Here is a 17,983-nt window from a genome sequence, read left to right on the forward strand (position 1 = left end):
AACCGACGGCGTCGTCGTCGACGGCGGCGACGGTAGCTGTGGTGGCGGCGGTAGTGGTAGTAGTGGTGGTGGTGGAGGTAGTGGTAGTGGTGGTGGTTGCGAGTAGCGCGATAGAGACCGATGGTGCAGTCAACGTTGGGACCGGCAGCCCAAAAGACACACGCGGACCTCACGCGTTCTCTACCCCTTCCGTCGAGCACCCCCTTCTGACACCTCTTACCCTCGAACAGTCGTACGGCCCTGAAAGAACGTGCCGCGATTCGAACTGCTTTTTTTCTTTGGGGCACGCTCCAGTCCGCAGGCAAACGAACACAGAGAAGCCGTACATCGGCTATAGTGCTCGTTTACCGGACGTGTAGTGGGTGTGTGATAGAAATGTAATGCTAGTGACGCGACGTGACACGACGTAACGCGATCCACCGCGGTATGACGTTTCTTTAGTTCTTTCGTCATCGTTGCCTGTCTCCCTGCTGCGTACGGATCGCGTGTGAGCCGACGACAAACGCAATGTTGTGACGCGTGACACAGCGCACCGGTCCGACACGGCGTTTCAATGCTCAGGGACGTTGCCTCCGTTCCTTCATATCCTCTTCTCGTGTACATCCGAGCATGGATGATAAATGTTCGAGTGAACGGTAAATGTCACCCGGGAGCCAAATTTATCGATCTGCGTACACGTATTAATGGATCAGTATGTGATAACTGTACGTTGGAAATCGGTATGGTTCTTGGAGAGAACGTTTTGCTATTCACCAGGATTCTCCATCTCCGCACCGTGTCAGAGGTTCTCGTAGAAATATGACGCTACCGCTACGCGCCTTTTTGAGGACAATGACCTCGTGCACCTTGCTTCCTTTCTAGTCTGGTCTGACTTCGTTGCTGGCTTAAGCGTTTTACTTTTTTTCCCTCGCTCCGTCTGCTTGAATAATGAACACGTCTTGAGACTTTATTTCGAAGCATTTCAGTTAGAAGATGTTGAACGAATAATTTTATTTTTTACCGTTGTTTCGCATTCTACAAGCATTATACGCAGTCTTGTTCGCGTATCATGCGGATCTCGTTAGAAAAATTACGTATATAGCTTCTAATTCGTACCGTGACATTTACAACGAGAATTTTACGCGATATTTTCAACAACGTCACGCAGTATACAACACTGAAGTCATTAGTAGCGTTCCAACTAGACCGAATGCGGTTTTTGCGGTACTTCAATTTCTATGGATATACGTATACAGCTTTATTTATAGTTCCCAATTTGTCGCATTGGAGCTAAATCTCTGTATAAGCGTACACAGTGATGCGTTATCGTTGAAATAAGATCACGTTTCCTTCTTACACCATTGTTTGCCTAATTCTTAGTACCACGCATTATGTGTAAATAAATAAAAACTACCGAGACATTTCAATTTAACTATCCCGAATGTATACTTTATTCTTGTCCCGAATATCATTATTTAAGTAATCGTCAAATTGATCGTTTTCAGTTCACATTTAATTGGAAATTCTATTGTACGTTCTATAGTGATTTACTTCTCGGGCTGCACGAGTAGTATTAATCAGTGCAGTGGCTTATAACAATGCATTCCGACATGCATAACACTAAAAAATTCTCTTTTATGTTCTCCCCTTCTTCCATCATTCTTTTACTCTGTGTCACTTCTCTGCCTCAAGAGCAATCCTCTACTCTCGTCGAGTCTACTCCAGCGTATCCCTGTGTACCGCCTAACGTAAGAATGAATGGTTAAAGACATTACGAGTTGTAAGTTCTACACAATTATTATTTTTCCATTCTTACTTAACTATTTAGCAGCAAACACGAAACTTCGTTGTCATTCAGTCTTATTTCGAACCGTGTACGTTTCATTAAAATCATGTCCTCTGTTCTTGACGATTTATATAACGATCTACTTGTCATTTGCACATTTTATTTTTTTTACTTCTAATTTATTCGCAGACAACCGTGGTGATTTTCCAACAATCCTATAGCAATCTGAGCAAATTATTCCCTTTGAGTCGGCTATGAAAGGTCGACATTTGGTATGCCGATACAAACGAGACACCCCTTTGATCACTAAATTGATTCGATAGAGTAGTGGTAATTAGCACGCAGATCTTAATTCACTTGTTATCGGTTACTTGCCCAACGAGAAGCGTCAGAATTTCAAATATTTCGAAGGCGCCCTGCGACGATTTTATTTCTATAATAGGTAATTTTAGCGTTAACTGTTAATTTAATGCCTCAATAATTTATCTAATTACGTCGGATGCACAATTTGAATAATTTGAAGACGACGTTGCTTCTGTATTTTATCGTCCTGTAACGCTTTGACTTTCACTTTCTTCAGAAATTTTCTTCCTCCTATACTCCATCGTGTTTTCTTCGTCTCATATTTCGCAAATTATCTTCACCACGAAAGTGGTTACGATAAATTTTTTTCATTCTTCGCATATTTTCATCATTGGTTGTCGCTTCCGGTTACGTTACGCGAATGAACTGTCTCGAATTTACGATATATCTTTCTCTTTGTTTCCTCGTGATTGGTTGGAATGTTTCGAATAGTTTGTGGTCGGATCGTGGTGTAGAGTTTCTGGTATAGCGATCGCCATGCAAAACATAGTCTTGTCTATGCGACCCATATTTTGGAGAAAAAATATCGAGACGCGATAAATCGATAAAATGAATTTCATTTTGGTCACGACACAAATCCGGATATTATTCCTTGTCCGAACGAATAGTAGTTGTAAACTGTCACATAAGGCTAGTTGTATAAATCATTAAGAAGAGAGGGTATGATTTTAATAAAACGTATATGTAAACTAATTTACATTTGAAGTATATTTATAACTGGAAACTCGCCTTTTGCATCTCTCAGCGTATACTATATGTTTAGAAAACCACTTCATCGAGTTTGGTGTTCAACGTAAGTTACTCCGTCGAAGAATATCAAGTTTTAAGTTTATTTTGATCGATAACTCTTACGTATTTCCTGTATCTTCCTCGGATAAGTTGATTAACTATGCAAATTGATGAGATTTCATTTTTGTTGAAAACTCAATTTCATTTTCTTCGGTTTTCTTTTAACGTGCGCTTTTCCATCATTATAAGATACATATTAAACTGATGGACGACGTTGAAAGCACCATAAAAATTCCGTATTTCTGTTCCGAGCGTCCCTTTTTAATACGCTCTGTTATGATCTACAAAAAAGACACCGTGTTTTTACTGAGATTCTTCGTAATCTGTGTCCTTGTTGGTTACAGAAATAAATATATAAGGTTCGAAGGAAAGACTGTTATCCTCTCGAGTTTCGTAGAGTTTAGTAGGAAACCAAGTGTTCTAATGCGAAATAATGGTGGAATTGAAAAATTGGAGCTGGAAAAACGTGACAGTCAAGAACGGGAAATTTTTCGTTGGTTTTCCTGGGGTCGATACCTTGTTATCGGAAAGCACTAGTCATTTTGATAAAACGGTATGGCGGATATCGAGATAAATTACAAAACAGCGGCGCCGTCTCGACCGGTATGATTTTCGCAAAAACATATGGCGAGGTGTTTCATATTTGTTGCAGCAATAAGACACAACTTTTGTCGTAAATTCTTCGCGTCGCGAACAAAAGCATAAAGCGAATGATATCGATTTCTACGAGAAATACACCTATTTTCCCCCCTATCTTTCTTATTAAAAAAGAAAAAGAGTCCCTCGGAAGAAGCGTAATTATGCTTCATCCCGTATCAGGTGTTCGCTTAGATCTTATTATTTCCTCCTCGTCTGTCGCGTATTTTGCGCTTCTCCGCTGATACCTTCGTGTCATCGATATACAAATTTTCAGTGCAAGCTACACAGGGTTAGGGAAATGTATAAATCGAGCCAGTGATTTGCCGCGAAGGGCGGCTGAAAGACGCGGAAGAAAAATGTGTGCTTGACGAAGTGGAAAAGCCTTGACGGAAAATTCACTGTCTTTTTTTAAACGGGCTCGCGTATTCACTCTCGTCTTTTCTGCTATACCCTGCAAAAACGTTAGATTGGAACAACTTGTTTAATGACCGAGCTTTGAAAATCTCGCAGCACTTTCTGAATGTGGAAGATTATATATTTTCTCTCTTTCTGTATACGTAATATGTATATATTGCTTCTTCGAAACATTTTATTTCGTTTCAGCGGATCTTTTGACTATGAGAAAGAAATCGCAGTTCTTTTCTTTTTTTAAGGAATTTATAACTTCCGCCTTATTTGTCCTGTTACTTGAAGGTAGGGTGATTGTTGTCGACGGGACGACGCAGAAAATTGCATACTTTTCAATGTTAAGATGGATTAGCGGTCGAACATATTTCATAAGTTGACAAGGATGTTCAGCGAGGGTATTACCAAAAGGAACATGAACAATGAAATATAAAAAGAATTCGGAAAACAAGAAAAGAGTTAAATTCGTGTAGCACAAGCGTTCGTGATCTCGTGACAACGAGTGAGAGTCCCCCACAGAGCAATAAAGAGCAGCTTTTCATTTTGCACTTTTTAGGGCGCGCATTCAAAGCGGAAAAAGATTGTGTCGGACTAATCCGCGATTTCTGTGTGACGTTAAAAGAGAGCAACAATGAAAATTCGGATGACGATGTATGTTCGAGTTTAATAGAAAAATCTCGTTGCTGAAGCGTGTTTTTTGGCAACGAGGCGTTGGTCATTTTTCTGTGCTCGTACGCTGTGCGTATGTAAATGGAATTTCGTGATCAAGAGTCTTCGAGCCTCGAGTTTCAAGCGCTTAACTTCTCACGCCAACAATAAAGGTCGAGATCGATTCTCGTTAACCATCGTAGCAATAATCATTTACAATGGACGTTTTACCGTTGATAAAGAGGATCCAGAAGAGGAGCGAGATATTTTCGAGGACGACGAAAAGAGGCATTCGTCCTTTCAACTTCTTGTATATCAGTTGCACACGTTGTTCGATAACCAATACTTCGATGACGAATTTAAAGAGACGTCGATTCTTTGCGCGTGAGTGAATCGCGTTTTTCAAAATAAACACCCGTCGCTTTCACAAGAATATACATATATAAATATTTGTATGCAAATTAAATGAAAGACTGTGTTCGAAATGTGCATCGTGAAAAGAGGAAAAATTTTCAATGAAATTTTGCCATACCCATTCTTGATCAACGAAAATTGTGAAGAATGGATGGTGCGAAATACTCGTCGCGTTGTTACATTTAAGACGCGTTATCTTCGGTCTTAATGGAATTGTGTAAAATTCAGAGTCCCCGACAATACTCCAAGATTTCGGAGAAATGGACAATGTTCAAACACGGAATTGGCGAATGCGGAAAGAACGTGAAACGTGTGAGGTAAGTCGTTCAGAAACATTCACGAACGAGTGTTAAACCTTTAAACTTTTATTTTTTTCAAAAAAAGTTGTCTCCTTTTACGATATAATGATAAAAGTTGCAATTCATATTACACGTTATACACAAGTGTAGAATTACAATTAGAAATTACAAATTGTAATTACAAGTTGAAATTACATTGCGACGCGGTTCTTTTTCTATCAACGAAAACGATAACAGCGATGACCATACATCAAATAATATAGGATAACTTGTTCCTATTCGTGCAGAACTCGAAATTGCGATAAATTATAAAATTTGGCGCTCGTAATTCTTCAACAACAATAACAACAACAATGATAAAGTTGTTCTAGCTAAAAGCAATTTCCTTCCAGTCAAAAAAAGGAAAGGCGGACCGCCTTGACCTCGTTCTACTTTTTTTTATAACACGTTGCACACGTTGCACAGCTTCTCTGCTAGACATAGGCACCTCGGAAAGACGAATCCCCCACCTTCGTTTCTTCTTTCCTCGTTCTTTGCCAAAAGCCTTGTCGACCTCTCGGGGGCAACGACCCGGTTATCTATTAACCGACGGATTTATTCCCCTTTCCACCTTTTCGTTTTAGACCGGGATACTAAATGGAAGATTGTAAAAAATGTTACTCATTCGCGGTATGAATGAATACAACTTACTTCCTTACCTCACTTTCATACTGAAAAAGCGCATTGTAGTTTCTACGTTTTTATCAATGAATATTTTACATACGATCTGCATCGTAAGTAATGCTGCAATTGGAACGAGTAATATATCATCGATCGCCTTTGATAAAGAAAACAAGATTAATAATTATTTATTATTTTGCTACTTTGTTTTGCTACTTGTACTCGTTCTGTTTGATCTGTGGAATGTCGGATTTAGAAATCTTATTCCGAAGAATTTACCGCGCGTTGTTTGCTACAATCCTGCCCTTATTTTCGCAACGTACACGAGGTGCTTTACCAGGCTGTTGGACAATGCTACCAGCTAATAAACTTAATGACTCTATAGCCAGCGATGGTAATTATAAAGGCAACAACAATTTAGTTGGCAATAAAACGTAGGACGAGAACAAAAGCAACACAACAAACGATTTATTTTCCGAAATTGTTTACGTCCGGCAAACTGTGTTTTCCTCTGTTATTCTGTATTTATCACGATCGAATTTGCGTGTTGCGCCGTGAAAACGTGTTTTTATCAAGCAACGCGAAGTATTAGGACAAACATCGCGCACCGGGGAAACAAATACTTATCCCTGTGGCTTTACTTGCTCATCCTTCGTTTGGTAAACACGTTTCCATCGTTGGACAATCGTGTTCGCGATACAGTGTTAAATAATTTACACGATCAAACCCAGGGTAAGAGTTAAAATACCTAAATTTACCAGTTATTCCTCGTGCGATGTATGCACGTTAAATTCCTTGAGTCTTTAATACTTTTTTCACAACGCTAAGTGATGCATACGAACACGAGCTTCCATTATAAACGATCTACGATAGGAAAAGCTGTTTGCAGATAACGTGAATCGATTTGATCTACAGTCGTATCGCGATAATTGAGAGAAGATGCAGATACTACTAGATAATTTTGCATAGTAGTTATTACACACGATTATTATTATGCATCTCGAACATCTGATCCAAATAATGGAAGGATTATTCGTATTTGGACATAGTATTTGAATGTCAGTGCAGTGTATGTTAATTAAAATCAATAAAGCGCCGTGCAATAATGTTGAATTTTATGGAAAGTCTGCGCTAAACTAACTTTCGAAGGAAGTTGATACATGAATAGCAACTATTATCATGTAAATATTTGTGAAGTTAGTCGTTCTAGGTTTTCTGTAGAAAATTATAAGCCGCATTTTGCAAGGCTACGCTGTGTCCCATTATTTCTATGCGTCATTAAATACATCTAGTTCGCCCGTGTATAAAACTTTTCTTAGTAATATTTTCATTCGTCTAATTAAAAATAACGATATGTAATTTAAATAGTCATATCCAATGCCGTAAAAGAATTTTAACGTTTGATACACGAATTTTATGAAACTTTTCCGGGTGACGCTTTGTTACACTATAATTAAATTCAAAGTTAATGACGTAAAACTCGATATATGTATAAAATTCTCCGTTTCATAATTTTAGCCTTTGAAGTACGTTTTACACTTTCAGTCTTCTCTATTCGAACATGATATACATTTAAGGTATGTGTCAGTTTCAAAAGTCATGGGTTAGTTTCTCGTATCTATCACGAAGAAAAGTCACGAAACAAGCCTAATTAAGAATCGCATTAAAACATTACGAAAGGCAACTATGTTACTTATAACAACTTCAGCGCTATCTTGTTATGTTTAGGACGTGCTGTATTAAACAAGGGAAGCTTTTACCAATTTAATCCAAAACCGTCAACGAAGAGATTATGTTGTAGTACCTGCATCGTCTACTCGTAATAGTCGTTCATTCACGATATAATTTGTGTTTTACATAAATTTATACAACAGCCCGAAGCAAAGTAGAAGTTTTCACGCATAAATGGATTTATGATCGTTAATTTAATTTCGATATAACGTATCCATAATTATCGAATGTTTAACAGGGTGTATTTTAGAGAGATTTTATTGTACTTTTAATTAATTAGCTTCGGGTACAATGACCAGACTATCAACCGAGAGCTAGAAATATTTTTGTGCCGCCAATCAGGTTAATAACGTTTCGTTCGACTGGCGTAGCGCGGGCAAGAATCGTGCACACAAACGTATCCGACTCACGTGTGTACACGTACACATCTATGAGCAATCTCATTAAAGGAACCAATTGTTTCCAACTCATATTCAAAGTTGCATTCAAGCGTGTAGACTAGAGCGCACCATAGTTTTCCGTTTTACACGTCAATTCCTTCCACTTTCCACGAAAATGAATGGGAGGATGTCAACGACGTTGGGAAAACAAAATTATCGTCGTTGGACGATGCTTCCTGGGTGAGTAGAAAGCCGGTTTTTAAGCTTCTCTTTCAATTCCGCGGGTTACTATCCCCTACCTTTTTCCTTTGAAAAATTCTAGAGACGCCGTTATTGTGGTGTACGTTTACAATATACGCCGCAGAATGAATGAAGTACTTACTCCTTTCAACACTGATAATGATTTTGGTCGCTTATAAATATTGCATACTTCGTACTGAAATATAATCTTTCTAAAAAAAAAAAAAAAAGGAAAAAGTAGGAAAGAACATTAAAACTTGAGGAGTGTCGTATTCCTTTTGAATTGTGTGCCGTAGTGATCTTTCTTATTCTTTGCCTTTGCGAATCGCGAAGATGTATAATTCGTTCATTCTAAGAGAGATTCTGCTTTTTCGATTTTACGATTCAACCGCTGCGCTACCGCAAATTATTTCTTTCCGATTTCAGAATGCTTCTCATCAAAGGAGAGGGATAAAGACCGAGAACATTAAGACATATCAGCCATTAGGATCAACAATATTTTATTTATATTCGGATTACCTGTCAACAATTTTTTTGAACCATTACAATTTCCAACGATTATATTAAAGCATTATACGAACCATCGATATATTTATCGTTAAATGGCCGTATTACAATATTATTATATCGTTCCGTGTATTTATTACATTCGTCTGGCTGTGTGACATTGAGACATTAACGAGTTCTATGAAATTCTTTCGTCACTCGTATTTATAGATTTATGATAGTTAATTTTGCATTTAATATCTTCCTTGATCGTTAAATAATATAATCGGCGCATTTGAATGGAATTATACTAAAAGTGATATAAATCAAAGTAATTCTATCGGTAATGCAGTGAATGTTAAACGTTAACGTCGTTTCACTTAGGTACTCGACGATTATGCGCATAAACGTTTGACTAGGAGAATATCACCTTTAGCAAGTATTCCTTATAAGTCCAGACATAACCAATTTCAATTATACTGGGTAATCTTCGCCGCCGCGAGTCTCAAGTTACCGCGAACAGTGCAAACTTGTAGACAAAGCTCGCAACATAGGATCGTCATACTACTACGTGTCGTTCCGTGAAGGTGTATTGTAGAACATAGAATTATGAAACTTCCCTTCCCACTTTCACTCGTTGAATGAATTGAATGTTCGCCTTTGTCCTTTCTTCTTCGATGCAGTTTTTCCGTGTGAAACCGGCGTGAAACGTGCTATTTGCATTCGTTTAATATCGCCGTTTTGTGTTTATTACTTTTTGTATTCTCGAGCTTTATGGAAACGGCCGATTCTTTGGAAACATTAAAGCACATTTCCTATAATTGCGTAAAAACTTGTGCTCTTTGTCCCCATAATGCATTTAAATAGAATCGCATCATTAATTCCGTAATTTTACATTTATTTCGTGTTCCCATTAAATTTCTGACTAGTAATGAGGTCACGCGGTACTTATAATAAAAATTGCGTTGGATACCGATGAAAGAACCGTCCATTATGATTTCACCAGATCGATGGAATCTAGATATCACACGATCACACAAACTTTTATAAATTTCGCTATTAATATTCGTCTTTCTCTTTTAACGTGAAAATATTATTTTTTATAAAAATATAAGACTAAGATGCAATACTGTAGTTGCTTATATACGTTCATATATTTTTAGAGCTGTTAAGAGCTGTCTATAAACGCTTGCATTCTCGGCATCTCTGAGCTTTTCTCATTTTGAATGCCTCGCGAGCTTCGACGTTCATATAATTACATGCACGACGTGTACGTATTACGACAGAAACAATTTTCTTCCGCGATTACTTGCAATAATTTCGGTACTCATTATCTTCGCCTAGAGCTTTACGTTGCATGCTGAATATAACACCTATACTTAGTATGAAATAATCGTATGCAGTGGTAAGCAAAACTCGCTCCTAGCGGCACACGTTTGTGGAATACTAAAGAGGATTCGCTTATTAATTCTCAAAAGAATTTGACCGTTATTCCAGTCAGTTAGATTTTACTTTTGTTTTAAATGTTAAGCTTTGAACGCTTTGTCGCAATAAACCACTTAACAAATAAATTTTTCAGACAAAATTTAGTCTTAATGTTCAGTTTGATTAATACAATTCCCACAAGTTTGATTAAAATCTCTTCATAAAATTCATTCTAATTTTATACCGTTTTATACCTTCGGAAGCTTGTGAATGACTTGCAAAAATATAACGTTCCGTTAGATCCCATAATGCATGGTTTTCTCTAAATATATTCTTCAAGAGGGAGAGTAGCAGCGTGGTAGGTACGTGGTAATTTTGTTTTTATCTTTAATTTCATTTATGAAGCATCAAACGACCTGCCAATTCCCAGTTTAACGAAGCTAAACTTATGACAGCATCGCGATAGGAGAGGGGGTGCAGAGAAGAAATGTACGACGCGACGAAGAAAATTGATTTACGATATCCCGATAGTGCCGATGGGCTCTCATATCGGATATTGCACGACACGATGTTCAGGGATAAAAAGCCCTGTTGCTGGTTACGAACGAAAACATAAGAAACATTAGATATCGATAATGTCTACGTATCTGTACGATTCAATTTAATCTTTCGTTTTGATGACATCATTTGCTATCGTACGGAATTTCATTTACGTCCCCCCTTGCGCTATCTAATTTGGAAACTTAATAGCGGTTGGTTGAGTTTTGACTACATTGTTTCGTATCCCACATGAAATACCACGCCTTCCGCTGGCGTTTCGCTTCAATCGTTTCAATCGTTTCCATCTCTTTTCTCTTCTTCTTTAATCTATCGCTATGGCAAGGATACAGATTGTTTCTCATCCCAACAGAAGTTTACGAATCTTATAACCTTTCTGTTATTTCTTGGTAGAACATCTGAAAGTTTAAAATTTTTCCTATTTTCTTCCCTAGATCCTTTCATTGATTCCAATTTTATCAATATACGAACACGGGATAGTACCATGGAAGATTTTGCAAGTGGACATACTATCTGAGAAACGCAATGGCACGAATGTAACGAGTCGTTCGACTGCAACAGAGATGTACCAATGTTGAAAGTTTCGGAACACATTTACAGTACTCGGCTGGCATACGTTTAGTCAGCGATATGGCGGTTTCGGTTCCTCTCACAAGTTCTATCAACGATTCGATGACATTACAAACTTCTGTTGCATCTCATTTGAAGTCATGCGGAACGAGAGTTATTGCAAAATTTAAAAGCGTCTCTCTCTATTCGAAATATTCCTCCTCTGTGCCTGTATACCGTATAAGTCAGTTTAATATCTGCCGCCCATTATCAGACATTTAAAAACTGTGTCGACGCCAGAAAGGGAAATAAATTTTTCCTCGGCGTAGCATTTAAATTGAAACAATAAATTGTTCCATATTGTATTGAAATGACGCAATTCATGATGAAATTTTCGTTCCTTATCGAAACTTTTTAACGACAAAGTGAGATCTGATAAATTCGTGACAACGCTATTGGATATATTAACCTGGCTAAAATGTGCAATTTCATTACTACATACTGTTTGTTAATTTTCCAATAAAATAAAGAAAACACGCTAAAATCAAATTTCTGTCTTGGGACCATATAATATTCGTTTCATAATGCTTCATGATAAGTCGTTCTTTTGCACTGCAAATTTTAATAAATTTCTCATTCCTTGTCAATATTTTTAACAATTAACCGATTTTATAAATTTCTAACATTATTATTGGACATCACTTAAATATACCATTTCATTATTCTATGTTTAACAATTAATTACTTAATGAAATAAACGAAACACATTTAGATCAAATCTTCCTCTAACCGCATAATATATATCTACTAGAGTAATTCCGCAATAGTTAATAACTAGCTTCAGGCAAGGTATCCAGTTAGTAACTAGCTCTTAACCGTATATCTTCTTATAAGTCCGCATAAGTTTCCTATAAAGTCTCCGCTTGGGGTATCAGTTTCCCGCAGGTGTCGTCGAAGCACCAGGGAAACTAAATCGACGTGCACAAAGTTCACGGTAGATATCACCAGCTAAAACAACTGCGTACATACGAGCCGTCCATTTTAAGCTTGTTCGTTTGTATCTCGACAGCTCGTACTCGCTTGCAAATGGTTCTCGCATCGAGCGATACATTGGGATGCTAACAACGCGGTTCGCTGCTGTCACCGAGAAACCTATCCCGCGAAACGTGCTAATCCATACATGATACGATATACTCTTCCTTAAATTATATTCGATAGGTTGCCTTAAACATATCAGAGTGTCAATCCATTTTCCTAAATTTATCGTCATGCGTATCATCCAGACAAAGCAATGTCTGCATAGTTTTATATTATGTAATAAAAAAAAAAAAAATATCGTAATCTTGACGTCTTGACAGCACAGGCATGAAATCTATTACACTATTGGATATACTACACACATACGTAATTGGAATTCATTTTCGCACGTGATTATATCGCCAAGATTTTTCATTTACACGAAACTACGCAACAAAAGAACTATCACATTTATTGGCGTTACCTTGACAACGTAATTTAATACAGTGATTTTCTAGTCTACGAACGAACGAGACACAATGCTTCTTCGGATATGACTGCTAGGAAGAAAGACGAAATCGAACGAACGACGTTTCACAGTGCGATGCGATAAAATGTATTTTATCTCCTTTAACAGAAATGCTTCGACCTATTCGTCAAGAATCGTCATTATTTTAGATTATCGCCGTAGGTTCTTCGCGATTTTTCTTACAGAAGAAAGAAAAGTATGTGGAATTTGCAAACGCTCTAAACTTGATTTTATATCTAACCTCTTGGCTCGAATACTCTGGTATGCATCTTTTCTAGGATAATTGAAAATCTACTCCTGCGGCTTTTCCGTGGTTGTCGAAGTGCTTCCGCTTCTTCCTCTTCCTTCTCTGCCTCACTCCTTCAAGCATCGAAAATGCGAATTATGTATGCATCCTATCCTCAACGCTGATACTCGGCGCATCGTAGAAAGACCTATGTCATCTACGTACATGTGACATAATGTAACATCAGTAGGATTCCACATCAAAGACATTGTCACAATATTTTGTGTAATAAAATAAATGAAACTGCGCGAGATTTGGTATTTAATTTTGATAATTTTACTCTCCCGATGGTCCTTGTACTTTAAATCTCGTGCTCATATACGCCAAACGTACAATTTCGTGTGGTAGACAATGAGCAAGTTATAATAGTCGAAGACTATGATCGAAATAACCAATATACGATTGTTCGGAAGGACTTGATTGAAAAATGCCAGGTCGATACCATTCGTTCGACTATAAACCGTCCAATATTATGGCCGATACAAAGTTTTATGGTTTACTGTGCATTCCATAGGGAAATCATCCGGGAAATTACACAACGGAATTTCAGCCAACTTTGAGCGGCTATCAGCATGATCTCGCATAGAGGATTTGTCGGGTTACGTGATTAATTAATCTCTCAGACGTTAGAAGAAGGATTACCAAGATCGATCATTAATATTATCTATACACTATCATACATTTGTCGTGTGCAACCATTTCTACCGATAGGTCGTTACGATAGATTACAAATTTAGATTTAACAAATTGTTTAAACTCGGCGACGACATTTAAATACCAGTCTGGTAGATAACAGTCTGTATAAACTAACAAACACTATATTCTATATGATATCTTTATTATATCATCGTTACATAACACAAATGGCATTCATTGTTTGATCGTGTACAGCCTGTTATCCAACTCGTAATTACGTAATTTACCATAAAGGAGTATTCGCTACCCTCGATGCGAATTCGTTGAACGATATTCAACGATAAAATGATACAGAGGGTGTAGAGAAAATTTGCATGGAGCTCCGAAGACTCGGGTACAATATCGTGACCCTCGAAAATCCGGCGTAATTCGATGACGTCCGGAGCTTTAAGAGCTTTGGAGCGGACAATCCCTCGTCTTCACTAGCATTTTCCTTTCTTCGGAGTCCAGGTAACCACGCGATGTTGACTTAACGCCGTCCCCGTTGTATTTATCTGACTACGAACACGAGTGCCAGCGGATAATGCCAACATTGTGTATTCACGTGGAATATTGCTCACATTTATACGCGACCATGGTTCGTCCTCACGTATGCAAACTGCGAATACACGCGGATACGCGTCTGCTTGTATCGTGTCGTGCCATCTGAAAGTCTTGAAGAGTGCCACTTCGTACTCGCTGAGACGATATTCTTTGCGGATCATCCAGAGGGAAATATCCAACGCGAGCGAACTGCTCGTTGGAATAATAACCACCGACACGGCGGGCGCAAAGGAGAGCGATTAAACGTTCTATAGATTTTAATCAGGACTAACAAGTTGTTCCCGTGAATTTTCTAGCGCGAAAAAGTTCTCTTTAAAATTCTCACGTATTTACAAATTTTCTATGCGTCCTTTAGCACCATCGAGGCTTGCATTTAGCACAACACGAGTATGTACGTACTCTTAAAATATTTGTCATGCGCATGTGTGTGCATGTTTGCTTGTAAAGTGTACTTAAGTCCTGGCGACTGCTACCTTTCCAAATAAAATTCGATTTTGTTCCGATGAAAACTCCTAACTCAACGACTGAATTTACTTGCTTATTAATTGATGAATACTTTTTACTTATATTGCACGTTATACCATTTTTTTCTTTTTTTCTTAGATGTAGACTGTTGGATAATTGAAAATAAAATCACCCATCCTATATTCTACCTAACAAAAGTAAAAAAACTGCATACAGTTTCGAATTTTCATTTGCTCTATTATCTGCACGTGCCTTGGAAATAACAGGTGCATATAAATTGCCATTTGATTGTTAGTAACACCAATATCGCAGTTAACTGTTCGAAAAAGGACGGGAAAGAGAGCTATGAATTTGTTCAATATAGATGCAACACATTGATTCGCAGTAGCTATATGAACAATACGTAGAGACAAAATTGCAAAATTTAGCAGCAGTGCGAAACAGTTGTAACCTCTATGACAAAAATGTTATAACATCGGTCGTAATTTAACTTTGTCGACAATAAAACGTTGCTTCTTTTCAACCTTATGAGTTTTCGCGAGCCTTTCTATTTACTACACAATTACAGCCCCTGTAGTACTGTACTTTGCTTTACAGCTGAGTCGAATGGAATGGTATTTATAGGCTCTTCGGCCAGGAAGAGATTACACATCTCGAGTCTCCAGACACTTTTACATTCGTTAAACATTTTAAAACAATTTTACATGGACGATAAAAGCTATGAATGACGTAGGGATTTCATTTAGGTATGAATATAAATGACATAAATGTTTAAATGTTAGAAACAGTATATATTGTATATTCATTAGTATCGAAAATGTGGCCTTTGCCACATAATAGTTATGTCTATCTCAATTTAACTTGATTTCTATTAATATTTGTAGAAGAGCAGGTTAGCGTTTCTGCTTTGTGAATATGGCAGCATGATGACCATGAAACCGCACCGTCATTAGATAGACTTGTCTGTAAATAAAATGAGTTCCATTTCCGATTAACGCAATTTTAATGGTATTTCAGACTCGACAGCATCATTCAATTCTACATTTGCATATTTCATTCCAAATACATACTTCGTACTTTCAAAAGTTCAACATCTAATTGAATGATTCGCTTATCGCTCCTCAATGTATCGATGTATTTACGCTCGTCTACAAAATATTCCTATTTCTTTTATCTTAAAATAATATAATTTTGATTGTAAAATATTTGAGTATAATATTGTTTTCACACTTAAAACTCTATCAAATTCCTTTAATAGTGGAATAAATAATTTTCAAACATATTTTCACCTTTTCGTCTGTGTGAATTTGGATTTACAAAGTGGCAATAGTATAGCAAGCCACAATAATAACAACTATTGCAGACTTTGCTACTATTCCCTTTCTTTTTTTACCATAACCATAAATCTTGATCAGAGGACTTGGAGTTCCTGTTTGGATCGTGTAGTTTTCGTTCTGAAAGACTGGTGCATACCACTCGTAAATTCCAATCAGAATTTGCAATTTATGGAGTGGCTTAACCGAACACGAACACGTTTTGGGAATCTAACTGAGAAACACAGAAATCTCGTTTTTACCACGATAATCACTACACAATTTGTGTTTATCGATTTAATTGCTCGTGAAATGCTGTTTGTTTCGATCCTTTCATTGTATGAACGAACATATTTTCTATAAAAATTATTTGCAGAGCTTGATTACTCGGTTGTTATTTTTAACAATTCATTGGTAGAAATATTTTTGCGCAGTTTGTGCGCATGAAAGGTCAGGGTATGAAAATGTCGAAAAAGTAATTTTCATAGAAAAAAATCCAAAACTCAATTAATATGTAATATAGGGAACAATATTGTGTCCTGATGCATTTTAATTCAGCTATTATCCTCGAAATTTATATGAAGTAAGCAATTTCGCTATCAAAGACGTCCTCCTTCATCAACAATATACATTAGAATGCAAAACATAAAGCGCGCAGAAAGTGATTAATTTGACTATCAAACTCTATAATTCGTGCTTGTTCTATTTAGGTTACATAATATAATATTACTATAATATGCCAATGTCAGTATTGAAACTAAAACAAGTACGCAAGTATTTCGCGAAAAAAATTCAAAAGTGGAAGGGAGGGATGATTTTTTTGAAAGTAGAATTATCGAAATCTTTCTGAAGCTTTGAATCCCTGAATCTTTCATTCTTGTGCTTTATTCACACTCTCGAAATCTTTACCTTGCATGCGGATATGTATTCGTTTCTAAATAAACAAGTCGGATTTTCTTTTATATTATTTCACGAATAATTTGCCTTTGATGTAAAATATATAAATATATATTTGGTAAATATTTGATAAAAAGGAGGAAATATTGATCCCTATGAAATATTGCTCGACAGGATAGAAAATATTTCGTAATATTTATCTGTGTATAAATTCTGCTTTATCGAATTTTTGACGTACACCATTGACACTATATATGACGAAGGAATAAACTAACACTGCGGTATCTAAGAGATTATAAAAAGTTGCACATTCAATTTTTGTGCATTATAAATATTTTGAAATTTAGTATTTTAGTTAAAAGTCTGAATTTGAATTGCACTTTGATTGTCCCTTTAAATAAATTGTTCGCTTTAAATTTGACGATACTGGTAAGAATTGTAAAATAATACACATACAGATGCATCGATGTTGAATAAAATAGCGTACACGTTAAAGTTTAATTATACTCTTGATGGATGTGTAATAATGGTTTCGTAATTCATATACACCATAGTTATAGGGAATACTATTTTCACATACTTCACGTGAATTTCCGTTAATTGAATTTTCATAAAAAACTAGTTTCACATTTATATTGCGTTTTTCATCGACATACTACTTTCATAATAGACTACAAATTGTGTGCCGAAAAGTTCCATCGATATCTCACCTTATAATGAGACTAATTATTACTTTAAACTATATAGGAGATAGTTTTTTAATATTAAAAAGCAATATTAAATGTTCTTTAATTAAGAAGAAAAAGTACATGGATTTTTAAATTCCTTTCTTTTTAATTAATTGACGCCAGTAATAAAAATCAGTTATAGCGTTTTGTAGAAATTT

General features: G+C 36.7%; 1 protein-coding gene across 10 annotated transcripts in view; it reads left to right on the top strand.

Annotated features, from left to right (window-relative positions):
• The window catches only part of LOC100744098 (serine-rich adhesin for platelets), a 136,431-nt gene that overhangs the window by 23,283 nt on the left and 95,165 nt on the right, over window positions 1–17,983 (top strand). For 2 of the 10 annotated variants that reach the window (XM_033321750.1, XM_033321758.1), the window contains exon 1: window positions 122–635. The exons of 1 other annotated variant lie outside the window; for it this stretch is intronic. In XM_033321750.1, coding sequence (XP_033177641.1) covers window positions 554–635 — 82 coding nt within the window. In that variant the 5' untranslated portion in view covers window positions 122–553. Of the gene's footprint in view, window positions 1–121; window positions 720–4,249; window positions 5,341–17,983 lie in introns of those variants that run through there. 7 more of the 10 variants (XM_033321752.1, XM_033321751.1, XM_024368908.2 and 4 more) reach the window with 7 other exon arrangements.

Source organism: Bombus impatiens, unplaced genomic scaffold (assembly GCF_000188095.3).
Source record: "Bombus impatiens unplaced genomic scaffold, BIMP_2.2 scf_0487, whole genome shotgun sequence".
NCBI lineage: Eukaryota > Metazoa > Arthropoda > Insecta > Hymenoptera > Apidae > Bombus > Bombus impatiens.